The 24491-nt window shown below is 44.9% G+C and overlaps 1 protein-coding gene across 1 annotated transcript in view; it reads left to right on the top strand.

Moving 5' to 3' along the window:
- The window catches only part of LOC139278866 (uncharacterized protein F13E9.13, mitochondrial), a 94983-nt gene that overhangs the window by 5686 nt on the left and 64806 nt on the right, over positions 1-24491 (top strand). The window contains exon 2 of the mRNA XM_070898076.1: positions 16979-17066. Coding sequence (XP_070754177.1) covers positions 16979-17066 — 88 coding nt within the window. The remainder of the gene's footprint in view (positions 1-16978; positions 17067-24491) is intronic.

Here is a 24491-nt window from a genome sequence, read left to right as displayed (position 1 = left end):
TTTTGCTGTACAGTGGCCCTTTTTGTTCTTTGCCTTGGGTTTCTCTGCCCTCCACTTTTCCTCATCTCCTTTCTGTCTTTTGTTTTTGCCTCCTTTTTGTTTCCCTCTATCTCCCTGCATTGGTTCCCATCCCCCTGCCATATTAGTTTAACTCCTCCCCAACAGCACTAGCAAACACTCCCCCGAGGACATTGGTTCCGATTCTGCCCAGGTGCAGACCGTCCGGATTGTACTGGTCCCACCTCCCCCAGAACCGGTTCCAATGCCCCAGGAATTTGAATCCCTCCCTGCTGCACCATTGCTCAAGCCACATATTCATCTGAGCTATCCTGCGATTCCTACTCTGACTAGCACGTGGCACTGGTAGCAATCCCGAGATTACTACTTTTGAGGTCCTACTTTTTAATTTAGCTCCTAGCTCCTTAAATTCATTTCGTAGGAACTCATCCCTTTTTTTTACCTATGTCATTGGTACCAACGTGCACCACGACAACTGGCTGTTCTCCCTCCCTTTTTAGAATGTCTTGCACCCGCTCAGAGACATCCTTGACCCTTGCACCAGGGAGGCAACATACCATCCTGGAGTCTCGGTTGCGGCAGCAGAAACGCCTATCTATTCCCCTTACAATTGAATCCCCTATCACTATCGCTCGCCCACTCTTTTTCCTGCCCTCCTGTGCAACAGAGCCAGCCACGGTGCCATGAACTTGGCTGCTGCTGCCCTCTCCTGATGAGTCATCCCCCTCAACAGCACTCAAAGCAGTGTATCTGTTTTGCAGTGGGATGACCACAGGGGACCCCTGCACTAACTTCCTTGCACTACTCTTCCTGCTGGTCTTCCATTCCCTCGCTGGCTGTGGACCCTTCTCCTGCGGTCAGACCAACTCGCTACACGTGATACTCACGTCATTCTCAGCATCGTTCTTCTTGAAAGCTCAAGCATTGCCTCTAAATGTTTCAATCTAATGGTGTGACTATTAACTGAGACCTTGCAATTCTGCAGATGTATTTCATGTTACAATTATATATTATTGGCAGGATTAGTGACTTGAAACCTTGAGAAAGACTGTTAGCTATGCTGATGTTGCACTATTTGCAATCTGACATTCTCCCAGCTATTCTTCCATGGCTTATACATTTTCATATATCCCGTTTACCTTACTGTCCTTAATTGCATATATTCCGTTCAGATATCCACATCCCCCCTTTTATCATTCTATGATAACATTTAGGATCATTCTATGAGTATTGCATTCATCCGTTCGCACTCCCTTTCCAGAATCATATTATTGTTGAGTAGTTCTCTAGTTTGTTGGATCATAACCCGGGAAGCCTTGACCACAAGAGGGTCTGCTAACCTTGTCATCATTACTTTACAGCAGAGGTTAAGGCAACCAACAATCAAACAGCAGGTAATTATTACTACGATGAGAATAATTGCCCCATGTATTAGATAGGATCTCCAAGATCCACCCAGAAACCAATCAAACCTGCTAAGTTCTTTTGCTGGTGTGGATAACTTCTTCACCTCCCTCCTTATGTGATCGGCAAGGTGGGTTATGTTTTCTGAACTATCAGGAATGTAAGTGCAACATTCAGATCCTATCAGGGCACACGTTCCCCCTTTCTCAGCTAACAGGTAATCGAGGGCCATTCGGTTTTGTAATGCTACGGTCCTTATCGCTACCATTTCAGCTGTGATGCCCTCCAGAGCCTCAGCAGTGCGGTTAGCTACCTGTTCCAATATCGTTTCTTTGAATCCATCTAACAGTCTCAGTTAGGGTCAGGGGAACGGTGCGCAAAGGAATTCCCCCTTTGGAATGTATAGGGATATGCGAACACACCCAGCATCTAGTGAAGCGCCCTTTTTCCGCATAAACGTAAGATATATACAAAAAGGTGTTTACATGGAGCTCTCGCCTTTGTCTTCCTTCCCGTGCGCCAAAACTGTCATATATCAACACTATTATGCAGACAGTGGCATACAGACACAGTCTCATCTTATAAATAGTCCAATTATTTAGCTGATAAAAAGAGTTCTGTTTTCCCGTTTCCCTTCTTCAGGTCTCCGTCAGTGTATTTGGCTGTCTTACGGGTAAAAGTTCAAACTGATCCTCCTTCAACTGCCTTGTTTAGCTATGGGGAAGAGGAGATCTGGAACAGAAACAGGAATTAGACTAACCAGCAAAATTTGTTTAAATGGTGATGAGCTTGCAGTGGTGCAGGTGAACCCAGGCACTTTTCCCCTCAACCTTGGCTGCAGTGGGGGTAGTGAGTGACACCTAAAAAGGCCCCTCTTATTGTGGCTGTAATCCCTTCCGAATCCATACTTCCCTGGTGCCACGAGGGACAATTCGGGTAAAACTGGGAGGTCGAGGTGAGCATCTTGAACCTGGTTGTGAACTAGTCGCAGAGCCTGAGTCAGAGAAAGAACATAGGTGGTCATCAGTCTAGCTGAGATCTCATATCTAGGAACAATTTCCCTCATTAACACCTTAACAACAGTCTGAGTCTTATTGTCCAGGTTAGGGTAGGCTTCAATCCATCTGCTAAACATATCTACTATTACTAACACATATTTGTAACACTGAACTTTTTGCAACTCAATGTAGTCCAACTGAAATGTCTCAAAGGGACCTTCGGGTAGGGGCTGTTTACCCCAATCACAGGGGACTCCCTTCCCTGGATTATGTTGCTGGCCAACCAGGCAACGACTACTGATGTTCTGGGTGAGCGCCTGGAGTCTAGGGTACCCCCAAGTAGCCAAAAGTGTGCCACTCGTGGTCCTTGCTCCACAATGAGTAGCAAAATGCAGACATTCTATAACCCATGAGGCCAACTCGTCAGACATGCAAGTCTGTTCCGCGGGAGTGGTCCAGTGTTTAGAAACATTGTCATAAGTACATGCATAATATTTCCACAACAGTTTATCTTTTTCAGGAGCGTCCTCCTGTGCTTTTATAACATCTTGGATGGTTGGCATTGGTTTTTCCGAGGCTAACTTATCCTTCGCAGGATTTTTAGTCTGACTCATAATTTTGGGCACTACCATCTGTTGGTCACGAGAGGCCTGTTTGGCCTCTTGGTCAGGACAACGATTCCCTATATCAACCAGAGAATTTGACAATGGCAATGCGTTTGGGGAACATGAGGGCTTGCAACAAATCAGATACTAGCTGTTTATGAGATATCTCATTCCCCTGTGAGGTTAGGAATCCCCTATTTTTCCATAATTGTCCGAAATCATGCGCCACCCCAAAGGCATACCTAGAGTCGGTATAGATATTGACTGAGATCTTTGGCCAAGATACAGGCTCGGGTGAGGGCGAATAGTTCAGCTTGTTGAGCAGAATAGGCGGTTTCAAAGCAGCAGATTTCAAGACCTGATTCTCCTGGTTTACTATCCTGAGATTCGTGTATCTTCTGGATTAATAGAAGTACTTCCGTCAACATACATAAACAATCATGACTGGGTTCTTCCTCATCTTGGGGTGGCTCAGTAAGAAAACAGGCCGGATTAATTGCAGTACAGTGCCGAAAGGTCAGTTTAGAATTGCCTGTGATTTCAGTGGGTTCTGTCGGATAGATGGCCAGTCCACATTGCCCTGCACTGGGATCTCAATTAATGGGAGTATAACCCACTTGGGAGGGGTCCTCTGCCCACACATGAGGATCCACATAGTCAGGTATGCCGGAGCCGGTATGATGCTGTAGAGTCCTTAAGACCTTCTCGGGGTCCCCATGAAATTGGACTGTTCGGCCTGGTTTTACGATTTGCACATCCCGGCTGGTAGGGTCAGCCTCATCTATGGCCTTGCGTACCATAACTCCCAAATCTTTAGCATGGTGAGGGGCTAATACTTCACGAGCAATATGCGGTGCCATTGTTAGGGGCTGTTTCCACAGATTCTTATCCACTTCCACAAAATCTGTCTCTCTTTCCAGTCCAGTCATTCTAGCCCTTAATAGAATTCCCTTCACTTCCCCTTCGTGATCCTGATAAAAGTTCTGCAGGTCCTGATTCTTTCCACTGGGATCGTATGCTAGGATCACGTGATAGGGTGCCTGCGGCAGGTCCAGAGACCACCACTGAGGGGTTCTAGTGGTATAATACTGCCGCTTAAGGGTTTCCTGTTTTACAATAATCCCATCATCTCCACACTCCAAATGCAACTGGAATTTGCAAAGGAGGTCTCTAGCCATCAAGTTACAGTCCAGATTGGTAGTGATGACAAATCGATGTTCTACCAATTCTTCTTGGTAACCCACTTTAACCGGTTCTGACACTGGGAATGTCGAGATTTGTCCCAGGAATCCTGAAAGTTCCTGTGTTTCAGTAGAGACAGGGAGTTTAAGCTTTGATTGTACAGAAGACATGAAGGCTCCCGTATCTATCAAAAAGGGTTGCCACTCATTCAGAATGGGTTCGTCGTCCGGGGAGGATCCCTGCACAATCAAGCTGTGTAGTCAATTGGGGGACAATTGACCAAAGGGGTTGTTCTGGGAGAAGTTAGTGTAAGATCCTCCTCTCCCCTCTTGCCCCCCCCTCCTCTTCCTCCTCTTCCTTTTCCATGCTGACGGTCGGGGCAATTTTTATTCCAATGTCCTTCCTGCCCACAATTAAAACAGTCAATTCCTCTTAACCAGTCCCGGCCTCTTCCCATACCATGCCGGGGACAATAGGGAGGTTTATTAGCAGGGCTCGGGCCGTTTGGTTGTTTAGTATAACCGTATCCTTGCTTATCCATCCAATCCTGTATGCAACACTACGGTTCTATTGATCCTTCCTCCCGAGATGGCTCTTCCTTTCTAGTCATGTATTCAGTCTTGACCCGGGTTGGGGGCGCACCTCCCCCCTCCCCTTTCTTTTCCTGCCAATAATATCTAACTGCCCTTTCCATCTGTCCGGATAGCGTGAGCAATCAAATAGTTGTTTGAAGATCACAGACATCTATAGAGAGGTGGTCTGCAGCTTGTTGTGCATCAGGGTTTGGCATTGGTCTGACAGGGAATTGGTGTCGGGACTTTGGGATCTTGGAAATCATTTCTAGGCCGGAGGATGTTTCAGAGCTGTCTGACTGCTTGACAGTTCTGCGTCTCGATCGGCGGGGGTGTTTGCTATGTCTTTCACAACTTGGACTGGTAGGTTGACTAGAAGATTTACGGGACTGTTTGTGATGTTGAGATATAGTTCTGCCCTTTCGAGTGTGAGATCTGGTCCTTTCGGCTATATTGCCTGTGAACTGGGGATCCGAATCGCTATCAGAGGATGAGGAGTCAGTTTGGGTTTGTTGCTTTGGTGATATGTGGTTGTTCCTAACTCTTTTTAGGTGGAGGGTGTTGGGAAGAGGACTGGAGCAAGAGGCCAGGGGGTGCGTTGGGCGCTGAGTCAGTGGCCACTCATCAATTTCATCATCAGCCTCGGTTAACACAAAGCCAGCCATTTTAACTTGTAGTTGATCAATACCTTTCTCAGAGGTCCCAGAGGATCTCTTAGCAAGTTTCTCGTGCGCACATTCTCTTTTTTTTTTAAAGACGTCTACAGTTTTAACACGTGTTCCCTCTGTCAATGCAAGTCCTAATTTAATAGCATTTGTTTGCCAACTCGATAGAAGTGATGCATCTTTTAATTTCTGACAATAATGTCGCCAGGTTGCAATTACATTTTTATCCCCTTTTCCTCGTCCCCTTCTCCAAATTAATCCCTGTGCTTTTTTTTTTACCTCTACGCTTCTAGTGTCACCTAGAGGCCACTGGTCATCCCCTAATAATTTGTTCAGGGCTCCTGATAATTTTCTAAAGTCTTCAGCTCTTTCAGGGAATTCCTCACATAGCTTTTGTAGCGGACTATCCGCATCCGTGGTTTTATCTAACTGATTACCCATTTTCACACTGCCCCTCGTATTACTGTGTCGCTACGCGTTCGTGTCGTCATGCAATTTAAACAAACTTAAAAATAGACACAGACTTTACAGAAACTAACACTGACTTTAACTAACTCCAAATAACCAAACTTTACTAATGCTAACACTTACCCGCGTCGCCGCGCGATTTCAATACTAAACTACCACGTCGCCTCGCAGTTCACTTCGCCGCGCAATCCGCGTTGCCTCGCAGTTCACGTCGCCGCGCAATCCGCGTTGCCTCGCAGTTCACATCGCCGCGCAATCCGCGTCGACCCGTGGCTCGCGTCGCCGCGCGAGTTAAGATACTTAAACTTTAAAAGATAAACAAGGACTTCTAACACTTACCCGCGTCGCCGCGCGATTTACAAAATAGACAAAGACTTCTAACACTTACCCGCGTCGCCGCGCGTTTCGCGTCACCGCGCGATTTCAATACTTAAAATTTTACTTAAAACTCTAAACACTTAAGACTTACAAAGACTTACTGCCATTAGCACTGACTTTCGCGATTCGCGTTGCTGTGCCTCGGCGTCACTGCGCGTTTACGTCACCGCGCGTCAACGTCACTGCGCGTTGAGGTCACTGCGCGTTCGCTTCACTGCGCGTTTACGTCACTGCGCGTTCGCTTCGGCCCTTCTCCTCTCGGCCGCGCGCTCACGCCGCTGCGCGTTCGCGTCGGCCCTACCTTCCGAGTTGCTGCGGGGTTTTTTTTTTTAAATTCAATCAGAGCCGAGACGGGCCAAGTGATATTCAAGGTCCCTTCGTCGTACCTGAGTTGAACACCTATCCTCTATTTAAATCCCCATTTTATTCCCTGTGAGCCTAATTTTCTAATTTTGATCTCTTATGAGCCTCAATTAATTTCTTTCAGTCTCCAAATTTCCCTATCCTTTCGCGTTACTGCGCAGTTTAAATTCAATCAGTCAATGAAAGCCCTAATTTAGTGGAGTTTTTCTGCCAACTGGACAGGAGTGATTTATTTTTTTCATAATTTAAAATCTCAGAACATTTTTTTCTTTCAGCACCTATTTAGTACGTTATTTTTTTTCCATAACTAGAGAGAAGTCTGGCACGTAGGCTGTGGACTGCTTTTCGTTATCTCAATTGTTCCAGCCTCAAGGTCGTGTTATTTAATATAATTTTTTTAAAAATCCTTTTGAATCCATCTCGGTTGTTTTGCTGTGCCTTCTCTGAATGTTTTCTTTCAACAAGTTTTTCTCTTTTTTTTTTAACCACCGGGACCATGTAATTTTTTCTTTTTTTTTTCAACAAACCTATCCTTTGGGCATTTCCTTGCTCCGTAACTTATCATCCGAATATACGTAATTCAATAAGGTTCACACTCTTAAACTTCCCACATACAGGACAACACTACGAAGGGTTAAAACAAACTTTCATTCTGTTTGAGATAAAACAAACCACAACTCCCCGGCTTTTTTCTACAGTAAAAATCACAGAAGCATTTCTCATTTAAACAGACATTCACAAGAGTCTCTTTTCTTTCCTATTAATTTTTTTTTTGGATCCATGATTGATCATCTATCCCTATCTAGCTCTAACTATAACCTATCTTTCCAAGTCGCCGCTTGGTTTGCATCATCGCGCAATTTCCCTATCTCTATCCCTATTCTAAGTTTGAAAGGTATTCACCAGATTGTCCTGGATCTCGTTCAGACACTACCTGAGAACCAGCGAGTGGCTAAACTTTCCTCAGACTTTTGAAACCGGGGGAAACTGGAGCAGTATTGAAATCATACTCACTCCAGTGGCCATTTTCCCCTCATCTCGTCCAAGGCTAGTCTGGCTCTTAATTCGCAAGTTTTCGGCAGTCGTCCGTTGAGATCCCACTTCTGACACCAAATGTAAATTCCCGGATTCTTTTACTTCAATCTGGTTCAGTAAAATTACTAAGTCGAATACCTCTTGTGCTTTGAACAAAGCAGTCTTTATTACCGGCCAGTAAGACCTATCAGACAGAAGATATACTCTCTGGATAGAGCGTACACACTCTCTACGGATAGGTGAAGTTACATCGTAAAGCGTTAACAGTTATACAGTTTTGAAATCAGATAACAAAATACAAATGGATTGACAGTCTAACTCAGCCACTCATTAGTCAATCTAAATGAGATGTTCTTCTTGAAAGCTCAAGCATTGCCTCTAAATGTTTCAATCTAATGGTGTGACTATTAACTGACCTTGCAATTCTGCAGATGTATTTCATGTTACAATTATATATTATTGGCAGGATTAGTGACTTGAAACCTTGAGAAAGACTGTTAGCTATGCTGATGTTGCACTATTTGCAATCTGACATTCTCCCAGCTATTCTTCCATGGCTTATACATTTTCATATATCCCGTTTACCTTACTGTCCTTAATTGCATATATTCCGTTCAGATATCCACAAGAGTGGGGGTGGAGTGGAGAATTAAAGTGCCAGGCGATCGGAAGCTCAGGGTCACGTTTACGGACTGAACAAAGGTGTTCTGCAAAGCAGTCACCCAATTTGTGTTTGGTCTTCCCAATGTATAGAAGACCACATCGTGAGCTGCGAATACAGTATACTAAATTGAAAAAAGTACAAGTAAATCACTTTCACCTGAAAGGAGCGTTTGAGGCCCTGGACAGTGGGAAGGGAGGAGGTAAAAGGGCAGGTGTTGCATCTTCTGCACTTGCACGGGAAGGTGCTGTGGGGAGGGGTTGCTGGGGGTGATTGCAGAGTGGGCCAGGGTGTTGCAGACTGAGCAGTCCCTACAGAATGCTGAAATTGGTGGTGGGATCATGGCGGAGGATGATCCGTTGAACATGGAGGCTGGTGGGGTGAAAGGTGAGGACAAGGGGAACCCTATCGTGGTTCTGGGAGAGAGGGGAAGGGGCTGGAGCTGATGTGTGGGAAATAGAACGGACACAGTCGAGTGCTATGTTAACCACTGTGGAGAGGAATCCTCGGTTGAGGAAAAAGGAAGACTTAGCAGAGGCACGAGTGTGGAAGGTGGCATTGTCAGAGCAGATGAGACTGAGAAACTGGGAGAATAGAATGGAGTTCTTACAGGATACAGGATTGGAGGAAGTGTAGTCCAGGTAACTGGGAGGGGATCCGAGTCAGACTGAAACAAAGAATGTTCGACGTATCCCACGACAAGGCAGACATAGCTAGGACCCATGCGGGTTCCCATAGCAACACCTTTAATTTGAAGGAAGTGAGTGGAGTTAAAGGAAAAGTTCAATGTGAGAACAAGTTCTGCCATGCAGAGGAGGGTGGATGGGGACTGCTCAAGGAAGAAGCGGAGTGTCCTCAGGCCATCCTGGTGGGAAATGAAAGTACAGAGGGATTGGATGTCCGTGGTGAAAAGGAGACGGTTGGGGCCAGGAAACTGGAAACTGTTAAAGTGGTGGAGGACGTCGGAAGAGTCATGGATGTAGATGGGAAGAGACTAGACAAGGGGAGAAAAAAAAGTCAAGATGGGAAGGAAGTTCTGTGGGGCAAGAACAGGTTGAAACAATGGGTCTACCAGGACTGTCCTGTTTGTGGATCTTGGGAAGGAGGTAAAAGTGGGCTGTGCGAGGTTGGGGAACTGAGGTTAATGGCTGTGGAGGGAAGATCTCCAGAGGAGATGAGGTCAGTAATGGTCTGGGAAATGATGGCTTGATGTTCGGCAGTGGGGTCATGGGTCCAGGGGGAGGTAGGAGGAGGTGTCAGAAAGTTGGCGATCAGCCTCTGCAAAGTGGAGGTTGGTTTGCCAAACAATAACCGCCACACTTGTCAGAAGGTTTAATGACAATGTTGGGGTTGGATCTGAGAGAGTGGAGTGCTGCAAGTTCAGAGGGAGGTAGGTTAGAATGAGTGAAGGGAGCATGGAAATTGAGACAGCCAATGTCCCATTGGCAATTTGCAATGAAAAGGTCGAGAGAAGGTAACAGACCAGAGGGAGGGGTCCAGGTAGAGCGAGAATTCTGAAAATGGGAGAAAGGGTCAGCCGTGGGGGGCGGGGGGGAGATTCCCGGCCAAAGAAGTGGGCATGGTGCCGAACGCAGTGGAAAAAGAGCTCAACATCGTGCTGGTGGTGGTGTAAGCAAATGAAGCTCAGGCCTTTGCTGAGGACTGATCGTTTGGGGTCAGAGAGGGAAAAGTCCAAAGGGATAGTAAAAACACGGCAGAGGGTGAGGTTGGAAGGGATGGGATCAGAGGGAAGTAATGGGGAAGAAGGTTCCGGAGGGGCGTTGGCATCCAAGAGTTGTTGAAGCTTACGATCCTTGACACCTGAAAGGAAGGAAAAAAGTTATTTGTTAAAGCGCCGGATGAGGCGAAGTATGAAATGGAACTGTGGACCAGGACCGCTTAGTGAGTTGGTACTGCTGAAGAGAGAGGTCGAGAGCGTGCATGTGGCAACGTATAGCATTGAGTGGATCCCAGGATACGGCGAGAACAGTGGTTCGAGGAACACTGAATATCTCAAAGATAATCTAATCCTGGGTGAATCTAAAACATGAAGTGTGGAATTTCAGTTGGAATCCATGTGGATTAAGTCCGAGACAAAGGTAGTTGCTGAAGTAAAAGATCTGTCTGTGAAAGCAAGTTTTGGCAGATACTTGATCAAACATGAGAAGGGATACCGAAAGCAATGAAGATGAACAAGGTAAAAGAGACGAAGGGAAATCCCTTTTGAGGGAAGAGCAGAACTTCTTTAAGTTGGGCATTCCGAGAAGAGTAGTGGCAGTGAATTAAACACTAATACAAGAGTACTTTTTTTGAAGTGTAGTCACCGTTGTTATGTCGGAAATGCCAAATTGCACACAAGCTCCCACAAACAGCAATGTGATAATGACCAGATAATCTGTTTTTAGAAGAAAGACTTGGATTTATATAGCGCCTTTCATGACCACTGGACGTCTCCAAGAGCTTTACAGCAAATGAAGGTACTTTTGGAGTGTAGTCACTGTTGTAATGTAGGAAACGTGGCAGCCAATTTGCACACAAGCAAGCTCCCACAAACAGCAATGTGATAATGACCATATAATCTCTATTTTATTATGTTGATTTGAGGGATAAATATTGGCCAGGACACCGAGGATAACTCCCTAGCTCTTCTTCGAAATAGTGCCATGGGATCTTTTACGTCCACTTGAGAGTAGACGGGGCCTCGGTTTGACAGCATCTCCGACAGTTCAGCGCTCCTTCAGCACTGCAGCTTAGATTTTTTGTGCTACAAGTTCCTGCAGTGGGCTTGATTGAGGGATAAATACTGGCTAGGACAATGGGGATTGCTCCCCTGCTCTTGTTCGAAATAGTGCCATAGGATCTTTTACATCCGTCTGAGGGGGCAGACAGGTTTACCGTCTCATCTGAAAGACGGCGCCTCAGACAGTACCACACTCCCTCAGTACTGGAGTGTCAGCCTGGATTTTTGTGCTCAAGTCCCTGGTATGGGACTTGAATCCACAACCTTAATTATGAGGGGCCTAGATGGAGTGGATGGGAAGGATTTATTTCCCAAAGCAGAGGGGTCAACAACCAGGGTGCACAGATTGAAAATAATTGGTAGGAGGTTTCGAGGGGATTTGAGGGGAAATTTCTTCACCCAAAGGGGGTCTGGAACTCACTGCCTGAAAGGGGGGTAGAGGCAGAAATCCTCACCACATTTAAAAAGTATTTGGATGTGCACTTGATGTGCTGTAACCTACAGGGCTATGGACCAAGAGCTGAAAAGTGGGATTTGGCTCGATAGCTCTTTGTCAACCAGCGTGGACACAATGGGCCGAAATAGCTTCCTTCCGTGCTGTAAATTTCTAAGATTGGATGACTCCGAGGCGATGGTGTTACCAACTGAGCCATGGCGGCCACACCATGTTAAAAGAACTCGCGCACCGGCATCTTCCACCCTTCAAAATTAAGTTCGGAATCTGGAACGTCAGGACCTTCATGGACAACCGCAACATCATGTTGGGGAAGTCATGTTTGACAAATTTGCTGGAATTCTTTGAGGATGTAACGAACAGAGTGGATAAAGGGGAACCAGTGGATGTGGTGTATTTGGACTTCCAGAAGGCATTTGACAAGGTGCCACATAAAAGGTTACTGCACAAGATAAAAGTTCACGAGGTTGGGGGGTAATATATTAGCATGGATGAGGATTGGCTAACTAACAGAAAACAGAGAGTCGGGATAAATGGGTCATTCTCAGGTTGGCAATCAATAACTAGTGGGGTGCCGCAGTGATCAGTGCTGGGACCCCAACTATTTACAATCTATATTAACGACTTGGAAGAAGGGACCGAGTGTAATTTAGCCAAGTTTGCTGACGATACAAAGATGGGAGGAAAAGCAATGTCTGTAAAATCTGCAAAAGGACATAGATAGGCTAAGTGAGTGGGCAAAAACTTGGCAGATAGAGTATAATGTTGGACAGTGTGAGGTCATGCACTTTGGCAGAAAAAAATCAAAGAGCAAGTTATTATTTAAATGGAGAAAGATTGCAAAGTGCTGCAGTACAGCATAACCTAGAGGTACTTGTGCATGAAACACAAAAGGATAGTATGCAGGTAGAGCAAGTGCTCAGGAAGGCCAATGGAATCTTGGCCTTTATTGCAAAAGGGATGGAATATAAAAGCAGGGAAGTCTTGATACAGTTATACAGGGTATTGGTGAGGCCACACCTCGAATACTGCGTGCAGTTTTGGTTTCCATATTTACGAAAGGATATACTTGCTTTGGAGGCAGTTCAGAGAAGGTTCACTAGGTTGATTCCGGAGATGAGGGGGTTGATTTATGAGGAAAGGTTGGAATTCAGAAGAATGAGATCTTATCGAAACATATAAGATTATGAGGAGGCTTGACAAGGTGGATGCAGAGAGGATGTTTCCACTGATAGGGGAGACTAGGACTAGAGGGCATAATCTTAGAATAAGGGATCCCCCATTTAAAACTGAGCTGAGGAGAAAATTCTTCTGAGGGTTGTGAATCTGTGGAATTTGCTGCCTCAGAGAGCGTGGAAGCTGGGACACTGAATAAATTTAAGACAGAAATAGAGTTTCTTAAACGATAAGGGCCAGTACTATTATTGAGCAGTCTATTCTGTAATCGAAGTAAAAGTCATACTATGTCCTTTATAATCATTTCTGACGAGTTAAATAAGCTCTCTATCAAATTATACTTACTGATTGAATATTTCGTTAATTTTTTTTTAACTTTGCAGTAAAAACATGCATGAAATAAGGGGTTATGGGGAGCGGGCAGGGAAGTGGACCTGAGTCCATGATCATATTAAATGGCGGAGCAAGCTCGAGGGGCCATATGGCCTACTCCAGCTCCTATTTCTTACGTTCTTATCATCATCATAGGCAATCCCTCGGAATCGAGGAGGACTTGCTTCTACTCTAAAAATAGGTGACTGAACAGTCCAATACGAGAACCGTGGGACAGATAGTCATTGAAAGGGTGGGTGGGATTGGTTTGCCGCAACTTTTTCCGCTGCCTGCGCTTGGTTTCTGCATGCTCTCAGCGATGAGCCTCGAGGTGCTCAGTGCCCTCCCAGTTGCACTTCCTCCACTTAGGGCGGTCTTTGGCCAGGGACTCCCAGGTGTCAGTGGGGATGTTGCACTTTATCAAGGAGGCTTTGAGGGTGTCCTTGAAACGTTTCCTTGAAACGTTTCCTCTGCCAACCTATGGCTTGTTTGCCGTGAAGGAGTTCAGAGTAGAGTGCTTGCTTTTAGAGTCTTGTGTTAGGCATGCAAACAACGTGGCCTGCCTAGCAGAGCTGATAGAATGTGGTCAGTGCTTCAATGCTGGGGATGTTGGCCTGATCGAGGACGCTAACGTTGGTGCGTCTGTCCTCCTAGGGGATTTGCAGGATTTTGCGGAGACATTGTTTGTGGTATTTCTCCAGCGATTTGAGGTGTCTACTGTATATGGTCATGTCTCTGAGCCATACAGGAGGGCGGGTATTACTATAGCCCTATAGACCATGAGCTTAGTGGCAGATTTGAGGGCCTGATCCTCGAACACTCTTTTCCTCAGGCAGCCGAAATCAACACCAGGGCACTCACTCAGAGCCCTATACAGCCAGCTCCTCACTGCCAACCTGGTGACTCTCTGACACCGAAACGCAGAGTGCCCACAGCGCCTGGTCTGCCTCAAGGCCTCCATAACTAGCGCCTGCAAAGAGACGCTTGGTCACTCAACCAAGACTAGTTTGACGAGAATGACCAAGAGATCTAGGAGCTAATAAACCGCAAGCGCAGTGTATTTCTGAACTTAAAGCAGCAACCCAATTCGGGAGCAGCAAAGCAGCTCTACAGATGGCTGAAGGCTGATGCCCAACAAAAAACCTGCGACCTAAAGAATAGATAGTGGGTGGAGAAAGCACAGGAGATCCAGCAGCTGGCCAACATGCATGACGTGCACGGATTCTTCACCGCACTTAAGTCCACCTACGACCCAAGCACCCAAGGCCCCACCCCACTGCTGGCCAAGAATGGGGAGACACTCAGTAAGGACACCGAGGCAGTTGTGACTTGCTGGAAGGAGCACTTCGATGATCTCCTTAATCAAGACTCTGCCTTTGACATGATTGTCCTCGACTCCATCCCGCAGCATGCTACCCACTACCATTTCAGCAAAACCCCAGCCCTGCACAAGATAGAAAAGGCCACCCATCAGCTCAAGAAACAAGGCATCAGGAGCAGATGGAATCCCCGCCGAGGCACTAAAGTATGGTGGAGAAGCACCACTGGCAGGAATACATGACCACCTCTATCTGGAAGGAGGAGAGCATGCCTGGAGATCTCCGAGATGCCATAATCGTGACCATCTTCAAAAAAGGGGACAAGTCCGACTGCGGCAACTACAGAGGAATCTCCCTGCTGTCGGCCACTGGGAAAGGCGTCGCTAGAATCCTCCTCAACCGTCTTCTCTCTGAGCCTGAAGTGCTCCTCCCAGAGTCACAATGTGGATTCCGTCCACTAAGGGGTGCAACGGCCATGATCTTCACCACGTGACAACTACAAGAGAAATGCAGGGAACAGCACCAACCCTTGTACATGGCTGCCTTTGACCTCAGAGACTTTTGACACGGTCAACCGTGAGGGACTATGGAGCGTCCTTCTCCATTTCGGCTGCCCCCAAAAGTTTGTCATCATCCTCCACCTGCTCCACGATGACATGCAAGCCATGATCCTGACCAACTGATCCACCACAGACCCAATCCTCTTCTCGATCTTCCTCGCTGCAATGCTCCATCTCGCTCTCATCAAGCTCCCCGCTGGAGTGGAACTAAACTATAGAACCAATGAGAACCTGTTCAACCTTCGTCGCCTCCAGACTAAATCCAAGGTCGTCCTATCCTCGGTCATTGAACTACAGTACGCAGACGACGCTTGCGTCTGCGCGCATTCAGAGGCCGAACTTGAAGCCATCATCAACATCTTCACCCAGGCCGTACGAAAGCATAGGCCTTACACTAAACATCCGTAAGTAAAAGGTCCTCCTCTAACCTGACCCTGACTCAAAGCACTGGCCCCCCGCCCCAAGTCATCAAAATCCACAATGTGGCCTTGGACAACGTGGACCATTTTACATACCTCGGGAGGCTACTATCAGCAAGAGCAGACATCAGTGGCAGGGTCCAACATTGCCTCCAGTGCGCCAGCGCAGCCTTCGGTCACCTGAGGGAAGAGAGTGTTTGAAGACCACGACCTCAAATCTGACACCAAGCTTATGGTCTACAGGGCAGTAGTGATACCCACCCTCCGATATGGCTCAGAGACGTGGACCATATACAGTAGACACCTCAAAGCACAGGAGAAGTATCACCAGCGCTGCCTCCGCAAGATCTTGTAAATCCACTGGGAGGATAGACGCACCAACGTCTGTGTTCTCGATCAGGCCAACATCCCCAGCATCAAAGCACTGACCACACTCGACCAGCTCCGTTGGGCAGGCCACATCGTCTGCATGCCTGACACGAGACTCCCAAAGCAAATGCTCTACTCGGAACTCCTACACGGCAAGTGAGCCCCAGGTGGGCAGAGGAAATGTTTCAAGGAGACCCTCAAAGCCTCCTTGATAAAATGCAACATCCCCACCAGCACCTGGGAGTCCCTGGCCCAAGACCGCCCTAAGTGGAGGAAGAGCAACCGGGAGGGCGCTGAGCACCTCAAGTCTCGTCACCGAGAGCATGCAGAAACCAAACGCAGACAGCGGAAGGAGCGTGTGGCAAACCAGACTCCCCACCCACCCTTTCCTTCAAGCAATGCCTGTCCCACCTGAGAGAGACTGTAATTCCCATATTGGACTGTACAGTCACCTGAGAACTTACTTTTAGAGTGGAAGCAAGTCTTCCTCGATTTCGAGGGACTGCCTCTGATGATGATGATGATGACTGAAACATCAAACTGCATGACACGATTTATTACTGTCACTTTTTGATTCCCAATGCCTTGTCAGTTCTGTTTTGTGGTTTTTGATATTAAATAAATATATCTTGGCTTGATGTGCCGATATTTTAATTCAGAATGTCAATGCTATGCAAAACGTTGTCAAGTTTTCCTGTTTGCATGTTCCACAGAGCCAGAAGGAAAAAGTGGTATTGTGCTGACTAGCCATTCCTATATGATCGGTAATAGCAATGGTACTCCTCCATTTGTACTTGACTGAGAAACAGTCCACATTGACATTACTGTATTTGTTCCTAGTTTTCCTTGGAAAATATTTCCTGCTTACATTTTTATAAGTTTACAGAAATGTTATGATCTGCATTTAGACTTTACAAAAAAAGAATGCAAACTATTTAATTGTATTATGGGGTTGTAGCTGGATATATAGGAATTGTTGATGCTGGCTGAACCTAAATAGTCATGAGTAATTGTAAATACGTCATCACAGAGATGGGTTACATTATTAACTGATTTGGTCAATTTGTTTTTTAAATACAGCGTTGCTGCTGAGTTTTAGTTTTGAAATTTAAATGTTTTTGCCATCATATTTTGTTGTACGTTATTGCTGTTCGCTTTTTTGGGTATACATTTATATAAAGCACTCTTTTGGCATTTAATAATTAATTGTTTTTTTGCAGCTGGTGCAGCACAAATTCAAGCTCTACACATTTGTCAACTTCATGGTTTTGTATTATGCAGTGGACAGCCAGAAAGCATAAACTACTGGTGAGTTACTCAGCAACATTATACAGCTTCTTATCTCATCTGTGAGAACAAGTCTCTAGTTTATGAATTTCGGAAGTCCTTTCTCTTATACAATAATGGAGCACAGTTTTATAAATAATTTACAGTGCTGTTACGCTATCACTTTCACATCAGTGCACAGAATGCAATAGGTGTGACACCACTTTGGATTGTTTGTCGAGTTGATGCAAAACTTAAAATTTGGTAGAGGATAGGGTTTGTGATCATGTATGTAAGAACCAAAGCCATTTTAATGATACTCATGTCCCAGGATTCACAAGCTAAAATCTCAGGATTTTGGAATTGGGAGATAACACCCAATCGCTAGGAATAATGCTGCCTTGCTCGTCCTAGTGATTAATGAAGATGAGTCAGAGGAAAATAACGGGGGAGAGAGACACAATTTAATAAGAAAGAAAAACAACTTGGGTAAGGGAGAGAAAGGGGAGTCAGAACCAGAGAGCGGTAGTCGTGAGAGAAATACTGCTGATTGAGGGAGAGGATAGGAGGAGCAAAAATTTGAAAGGCAGATACCTACTGGTGAGTGAGTACAGGAACCAGGACAGCACTATATGCATCACTGACTTTAGAGGCAAGCCAGACAGGTTATTAGTGCGACTGCCTTAAATAGTTGTTGGATTGTACTGGCTCAATATTGGAGAGACCTGTTTGATAATAAAATACGCTGCTGGTAAATGGAAGAAACCGAGCGGCAGAGATCTGGATAAAAGTAAAATTGCAATCTTGAGGTAATGCATTTGGGGAGGGCTAACAAGGCAAGGGAATACAGATTAAACAGTAGGACACTAAGAAGTGTAGAGGAACAAAGGGACCTGGGCGTGCATGCCCACAGATCCCTGAAGGTAGCAGGCCAATTAAGAAGGCATATGGAATACTTGCATTCTATGCCTCGGCTAATAAAGGCAAGAGCAGTGAGGTTATGCTTGAACTGTTTAAACACTAGTTAGGCCACAGCTAGAGTACTGTGTGGAGTTCTGGTCACCACATGACAGGAAACATGTGATTGCACTAGAGAGGGTACAGAGGAGATTTACGAGGATGTTGCCTGGACTGGAGAATTTTAGCTACGAGGAAAGATTGGATAGGCTGGGTTTGTTTTCTTTGGAATAGAGGAGATTGAGGGGAGACCTTATTGAGGTGTATAAAATTAGGAAGGGCCTAGATAGAGTGGATAGGGAGGACCTATTTCCCTTAGTAGAGGGGTTAACAATCAGGGGGCAAAGATTTAAAGTAATTGGTAGGAGGTTTAGACAGGATTTGAGGGGAAATATTTTCACCCAGAGGATGGTGGGGATCTGGAACTCACTGCTTGAAAGGGTGGTAGAGGCAGAAACCCTCACCACATTTAAAAACTACTTGGATGTGCACTTGAAGTGCCGTAACCTACAAGGCTACGGACCAAGAGCTGGAAAGTGGGATTAGGCTGGATAGCTCTTTGTCGGCCAGCGTGGACACGATTGGCCGAAATGGCCTCCTTCCATCCTGTAAATTTCTATGATCCCAACATGGGAGGATATGCAAGATTGATTTTGAAATCCCTGGATTGCTGTAGGTATCAGGATTGCAAACCCTAGCTTGATGTAACTTCAGCTCCGTGCAAAGCTTCTAGACACTTTATTTTGGAGTTATTTTAGTATTATCCATCCACAATTTAACATTTAAAAATTAATGACTGAAGAACTGATTACTGCTAATGTGTGCAAATATGCATGCACAGATCTGTTTCTTCACTGAGCAGAGTGAATTCCATCCACTACACTGTTGGCAGCACAGATTCTAGTCTTAGACTGTTATCTGTAATATAACACCCTAAAATCTTTTATGATCTTTCATCGTGTACGCTACTATTTATCACATTAGCTCCATTTTGTGCTTCATTCTCAGTTTCTAACTCACGACCAGTATTTTAGACCTGGTGGTTGACTCTTAATGCCCTCCTGAAGTGGCCTAGCAAGCCATGCAGTTGTAAATAAGTGCTACAAAATTCAGTAACGCAAACACAAGCAGCATCGTATCAGGATAAGACTATGGCAATCTCGTCCCAGACAACCCTGCAAAGTTCTTCTCACTCACAGCTTGGGGAGAACTGTCCCACAGACTAGTCAAGCAACAGCCTGGTATAGTTGTACTGATAGATAATAGAAATTATCTATCAGTTACATCTGTTATCTAACATCATCATCCTTGGCCTGTCACACCAGCAGGATAGGTGGCAACACGGTAATATATAGTTGGATGGGAGTGGTCCTAGGAGTCTTCAACATTGACTGTGGACTTCATGAAGTCTCATGGTTTTATATCAAGCAAGTTCAAAGAAACTTCCTGCTAATTACCACCTACCACCACTCCCACCCCCACCCCCCACCCAAATTTGGAGAAAGCTCGGAGGGCAGCAAAGGCACAGAATGTGCTCTACGTGGGTGGCATCAATGTCCACCACCAAGAGTAGTTTGATAATACCACAATGATCAAGCTAACCAGTCCTGAAGGACACAGATGCCAGAGAGGGCCAGTGGCAGGTGTTGAAGCAGCCAACATAAGGGCATAAGCGGCTTGACTCCATCCTCACCAACCTATTTGTTATAGATACTTCTGTCTAGAATAGCATTGATAGAAGTGACCACTGCACAGTCTTTGTAAAGACAAAGTTACATCTCCAGTGTGAGGACATCCTTCATCCAATGTGAGAACATCCTCCATTTGTAGTGTGGCCCTAAATGGGACAGATAAAGCTATCCACGAGATACTGTGGGCCATCAGCAGCAGAATTGTATACCACCAAAATTTGTAATTTCATGATGTAGCGCATCAATCACTCCTTGATCACCAACAAGCTAGGAGACCAACCCTAGTTCAATGTAGAGTTTTAAAAAATGTATTTGTATCACGGGATATGGGCGGCGCTGGCAAGGCCGGTATTTATTGCCCACCCCGAATTGCCCTCGAAGGTGGTGATGAGCCACCTTCTTGAACCGCTACAGGCCGTGTGGTGAAGGTACCCCCACAGTGCTGACTTTGTCATAGCTGTTTGGCACAACTAAGTGGCTTGCTTAGGCCATTTCAGAGGGCAGTTAAGAGTCAATCACATTGCTGTGGGTCTGGAGTCACATAGGCAAGACCAGACAAGGATGGCAGATTTCCTTCCCTAAAGGACATTAGTGAAACAGTTGGGTTTTTCCGACAATCTGGTAGTTTCATGATCATCATTACTGATACTAGCTTTTTAATTCCAGATTTATTTAATTAACTGAATTTAAATTCCTCCAGCTGCTGTGGTGGGATTTGAACTCTCATCTCCAGATATATTAATCCAGGCCTCCTGGATTACTAGTCCAGTAATATAACCACTATGCTACCATATCCCGTGTAGAAGGGTGTTCCAAGTGCAGCATCTGGTATTGCTTTGAACGAGATGTAAACTTAATAAAGCTACTACTCAAGTACCTGCATGCTAAATACCAGAAAGCTGCAGATTACAGTCGGAGCTAAGCAGACCAACAAACAAATGAGGAAAAAAAAGCTCTATAGCACTACCACCCCCAGTTGAGTGATGAACAATCAGGCAACTAACAGGAAAAGAAGGCTCCTTAAACATCCACAAACATGGTGGAAACTAGGCTGAAGTGTTTTTAGCCAAAAATGGCAATTGGATGATCCTCCTTGGCCTCTTCCCAACGTCTCCACCATCTTCAGCGAATTTGGTTCACTCTGACATGAAGAAATGGCTGCATGCATTCAACATAGCAATGGTTATGGTCCTTAATAACATCTTGGGTATAATGCTAAAGACCTGTGGACCAGAGCTAGCTCTCCCCCTCCCCAAAGCCAAGCAGTTTTAGTACAAATATGACACTGGCATATACCTGACATTTGAAAGATTACCCAGCTATGTCCAATTCACACAAAAAAAACTGATCAATCTAATTTACAACCCTGTCAGCCTCCTCCCAATGCTCAGCAAACATGATACAAGGATTGTCAATATGCCATCAAGCAACACCTACTCACCAGGTAACCTGCTCACCAATGCTCACTTTGGGTTCCGCCAAAAGCTCTTAGCTCTACATCTCATCGTAACCTTGACCCAAATATGGACGCCAGAGATAAATGTCAGAAGAGAGGTGAAAGTAGCTGCTCTTATCAAGTCGCAACTGTGGGACCAAGGATCCCCAACAAAATTGAACTCAGTGGGCATCAAAGGAAAAAACATTCAGTGGATGGAGTCATGCCTGACACAAGAGTTTGATATGTTGTGCTTGTCAGAGGCCAGTCATCAAAGCCCAAAGGACATCACTGCAGGAGTTCTTCAGAAAAGCGTGTTTGACTTAACCATCTTCAGATGCTTAATTACAATAGTGACTACACTTCAAACAGTACTTCATTTGTGACACAAAAGTGCCAGGTCATGACTATCTCAAACCCGAGAAAGCCCAGTTATCGGCACTTTACATCCAGTGCTTCAATGATCAGACCATTGCCAAGTCCCCCACCATCAACATTGTATAAGCTGCACTGTTATTCATCGCATTGTATGGAATTACTAATTAAAGCCAAGTAGTTCAGTGGATTACTAATGAGGACTCTGGATGCTGAAATTTGATTTTCAGTTAGCACAACTATCACTTAATCACGGTAAACACCAGAATTCTCAGAACAATTGAAGAGGTCTGTTTTCTTTACTTGGTACTGCTGTACATGTTGGATATAATTTCATTAATGACTCTGTTATCACAAGTTGCAGTGGAGCACAAAACTGGGGTTTTCTTTGTTTTACTTCTGACAAACTGAATAAAAAAAGTCAGTAGCTTTCTCTTGAAATATATTGGTCAATTTTCTATAGTTTTTCCAGTTGAATATTAATGTTTTTTTTAAATTGGTAATTGCCCTGACTGGAAAATACATCACATATTAAAGTCTTTAGTTGGGTCATATTATTCCATTGGTGTGGTGCGGTGAGGTAATGCTCTGAGTGATAGCCAACTGCTATATACCCTGCACTGTACTTCCAAGTCCACTCAACTCCACTGAGAAAACTTTGCCACTATTCTGTCTCCTCTCTCTCTCTCTTTGCCCTGCCCCCCCAGCATCAAGGCATATTTTTCCAACTCCCTCCAACATGGAGGTACTTCTGTTGTACTCCCTCCTCCAAACGGAAATGATTTTCTTTTCCAATTCTGGCCCCCACTCCGGGTCGCATACTATCCTCCCTGATTAAATGATCTCTCGGCCCTCTAACCCCGCTTGACCTGAAGACAGCACTTGGTCTTGACTCACTGCATTGACATGGGAGATTTACTAGTCATTTTTAAAAGGTGGTGCAGGAATTTATTATTTATTTTCTGGCTGTGGGTGTCATTGGCAAGGACCACATTTATTGTCCAGCCCTTGAAGGTGATGGCGTGCTGTCCTTTAAATTGCTGTAGTCTGTGCGGTGAAGGTGCTCCCACAATGCTGTTAGGTAGGGAGTTCCAGGATTTTGACCCAGCGACGATGGAAGAACAGCGATACATGTCTATGTCAGGATGTTGTGTGACTTGGAAGGGAATGTGCAGGTGATGGTGTTCCCATGCATGCTGCACTTGCCCTTCTAGGTGGTGGAGGTTGTGGGTTTGGGAGGTGGTGCTGAAATTCAACTTCTCTGCTTCATTTGTGATTGTTGCTGATTAGCTGACTTAAACTGGTGCCACAGTAAGATTGCAACAATTTGTCTTGGTTGTTTCTGTGCTAGGAAAGGGAGAAGAAAAATAGTCTGCCAACACTCACTCTCTAAGCCTTCCATCTTTCACATTAATTATGCTGGGGTGAGGTACCGAACAGCTGCTGGCATTTGTGCTGCTGTACTCGAGCATGTCAGCATCTTCAGGACAGTCTTGGGAAAAAGAAAATGTGTTTGCAATAGTTAATTTCAAAATGGTTGCTCTAGTTAATTGCAAGATGGCTGCCCCTACATATTTTTTTCCCCTCGAAGTTTGATTTTTCATAACTTAAGAACTTTGTATGTATGTCGGTGCATTAAATACAACTTATTCCTCTAAATTTGAAATGACTTAATTTGAATTATGTTCATCTCATTTTATTTAAATTGCTTAATTCAAACTACTTAATTCAAAAAATGATTGAATTAATATTAGACTGTATACTTATCTAATCATTGTGTTTGGTCACCCATAGTTAATGGTGTGGCGTGTCGGAATGCCAGCGCGGTGGAATCTGGGATGCACGTTTGATGTGTCTCTCTTTTCCCCCACCCCAAAAAAAATATCTGGACTAAATTCTCATTCTGTTTCGCTGCTATGAGGTGGCATCGAACAAAGGCCAGCTGTCTCTACAGAGGTAGAAGGAATATTGCCGCCCTTTATTTACATGCTGAAGGAAACTTTGGTGGCAGCTTGGTAGCAGGTCTCCTGCCTGCTCCGCTGAGAAGACAGAGGAGGTATAGAGAATGGGAAACTAGAGGGTAAAATAACCTCAAGATCATTAAACAAATTCTGAAAAATGAAATGCTAGCTCATGTCTAATCATTGTTTGCATGTGTTTCTTTTAAATTTATGAATCTACTCTTTCATTTTCTCTTCAAAATAATAAATGTAGCAATTTCAGAAACAAAGTTAACTTTTAAATCTGCTTCTTCTGGTAATTATTGTGCCATCTGTGTTTTCTGATGTGTATAAAAATCAAAAGATAGCTAGTTGACACCATATTGTATTGAAGATATGACCTAAACTTGAAATTGACTCCCTCCTATATTTTAATGAAAATGGCCCTTCCATTCAGGAGGATGGGGAGAGTGAAAGAAAGACTTGCATTTATATCATGTCATTCCTGATCTTGGGATGGCCGAAAGTGCTTTACAACCAATTTACTACTTTAAGTGTAGTCACTGTTGTAATGTAGGAAACACGGCAGCAATTTGTGCACAGCACAGTCCCAAAAACAGCAATGAAATAAATAACCAGATCATCGGTTTTAGGTTTTGGTTGAGGGATAATTGTTGGCCAGGACACCGGGAGAGCTACCTTGCTTTTCTTTGAATAGTGCCATGGGATCTTTTATGTCCACCTGAGGGGGCAGACAGGAAAAGCAGAGTTGTGCTTTATGATCCTGTTTTTGTTTTATTCCTTTTCTTTAGCTCCAAAAAATGCCCATCATGGTAATCTGCCCTCAAAAAAAATTATACCATGTCATCTTAATGCCATATACCGAATGGTCCTAAAGTCACTACCATTTTTATTGCTCTCTTTTAGCTAGCACCATTATTTTAACAACCCAGTTGTTTCACTAGTGTCCTTCAGGGGAGGGTACTTGTCACCCATATATGTAACCCCAGTCCCACACTGCGGTTGAGTCTTAATGCAAGTAAGTATGGGCAATCACTTGTTCACAGCT

Source organism: Pristiophorus japonicus, chromosome 13 (genome assembly GCF_044704955.1).
Source record: "Pristiophorus japonicus isolate sPriJap1 chromosome 13, sPriJap1.hap1, whole genome shotgun sequence".
Lineage (NCBI taxonomy): Eukaryota > Metazoa > Chordata > Chondrichthyes > Pristiophoridae > Pristiophorus > Pristiophorus japonicus.
This window is presented reverse-complemented; position numbering and strand designations above follow the sequence as displayed.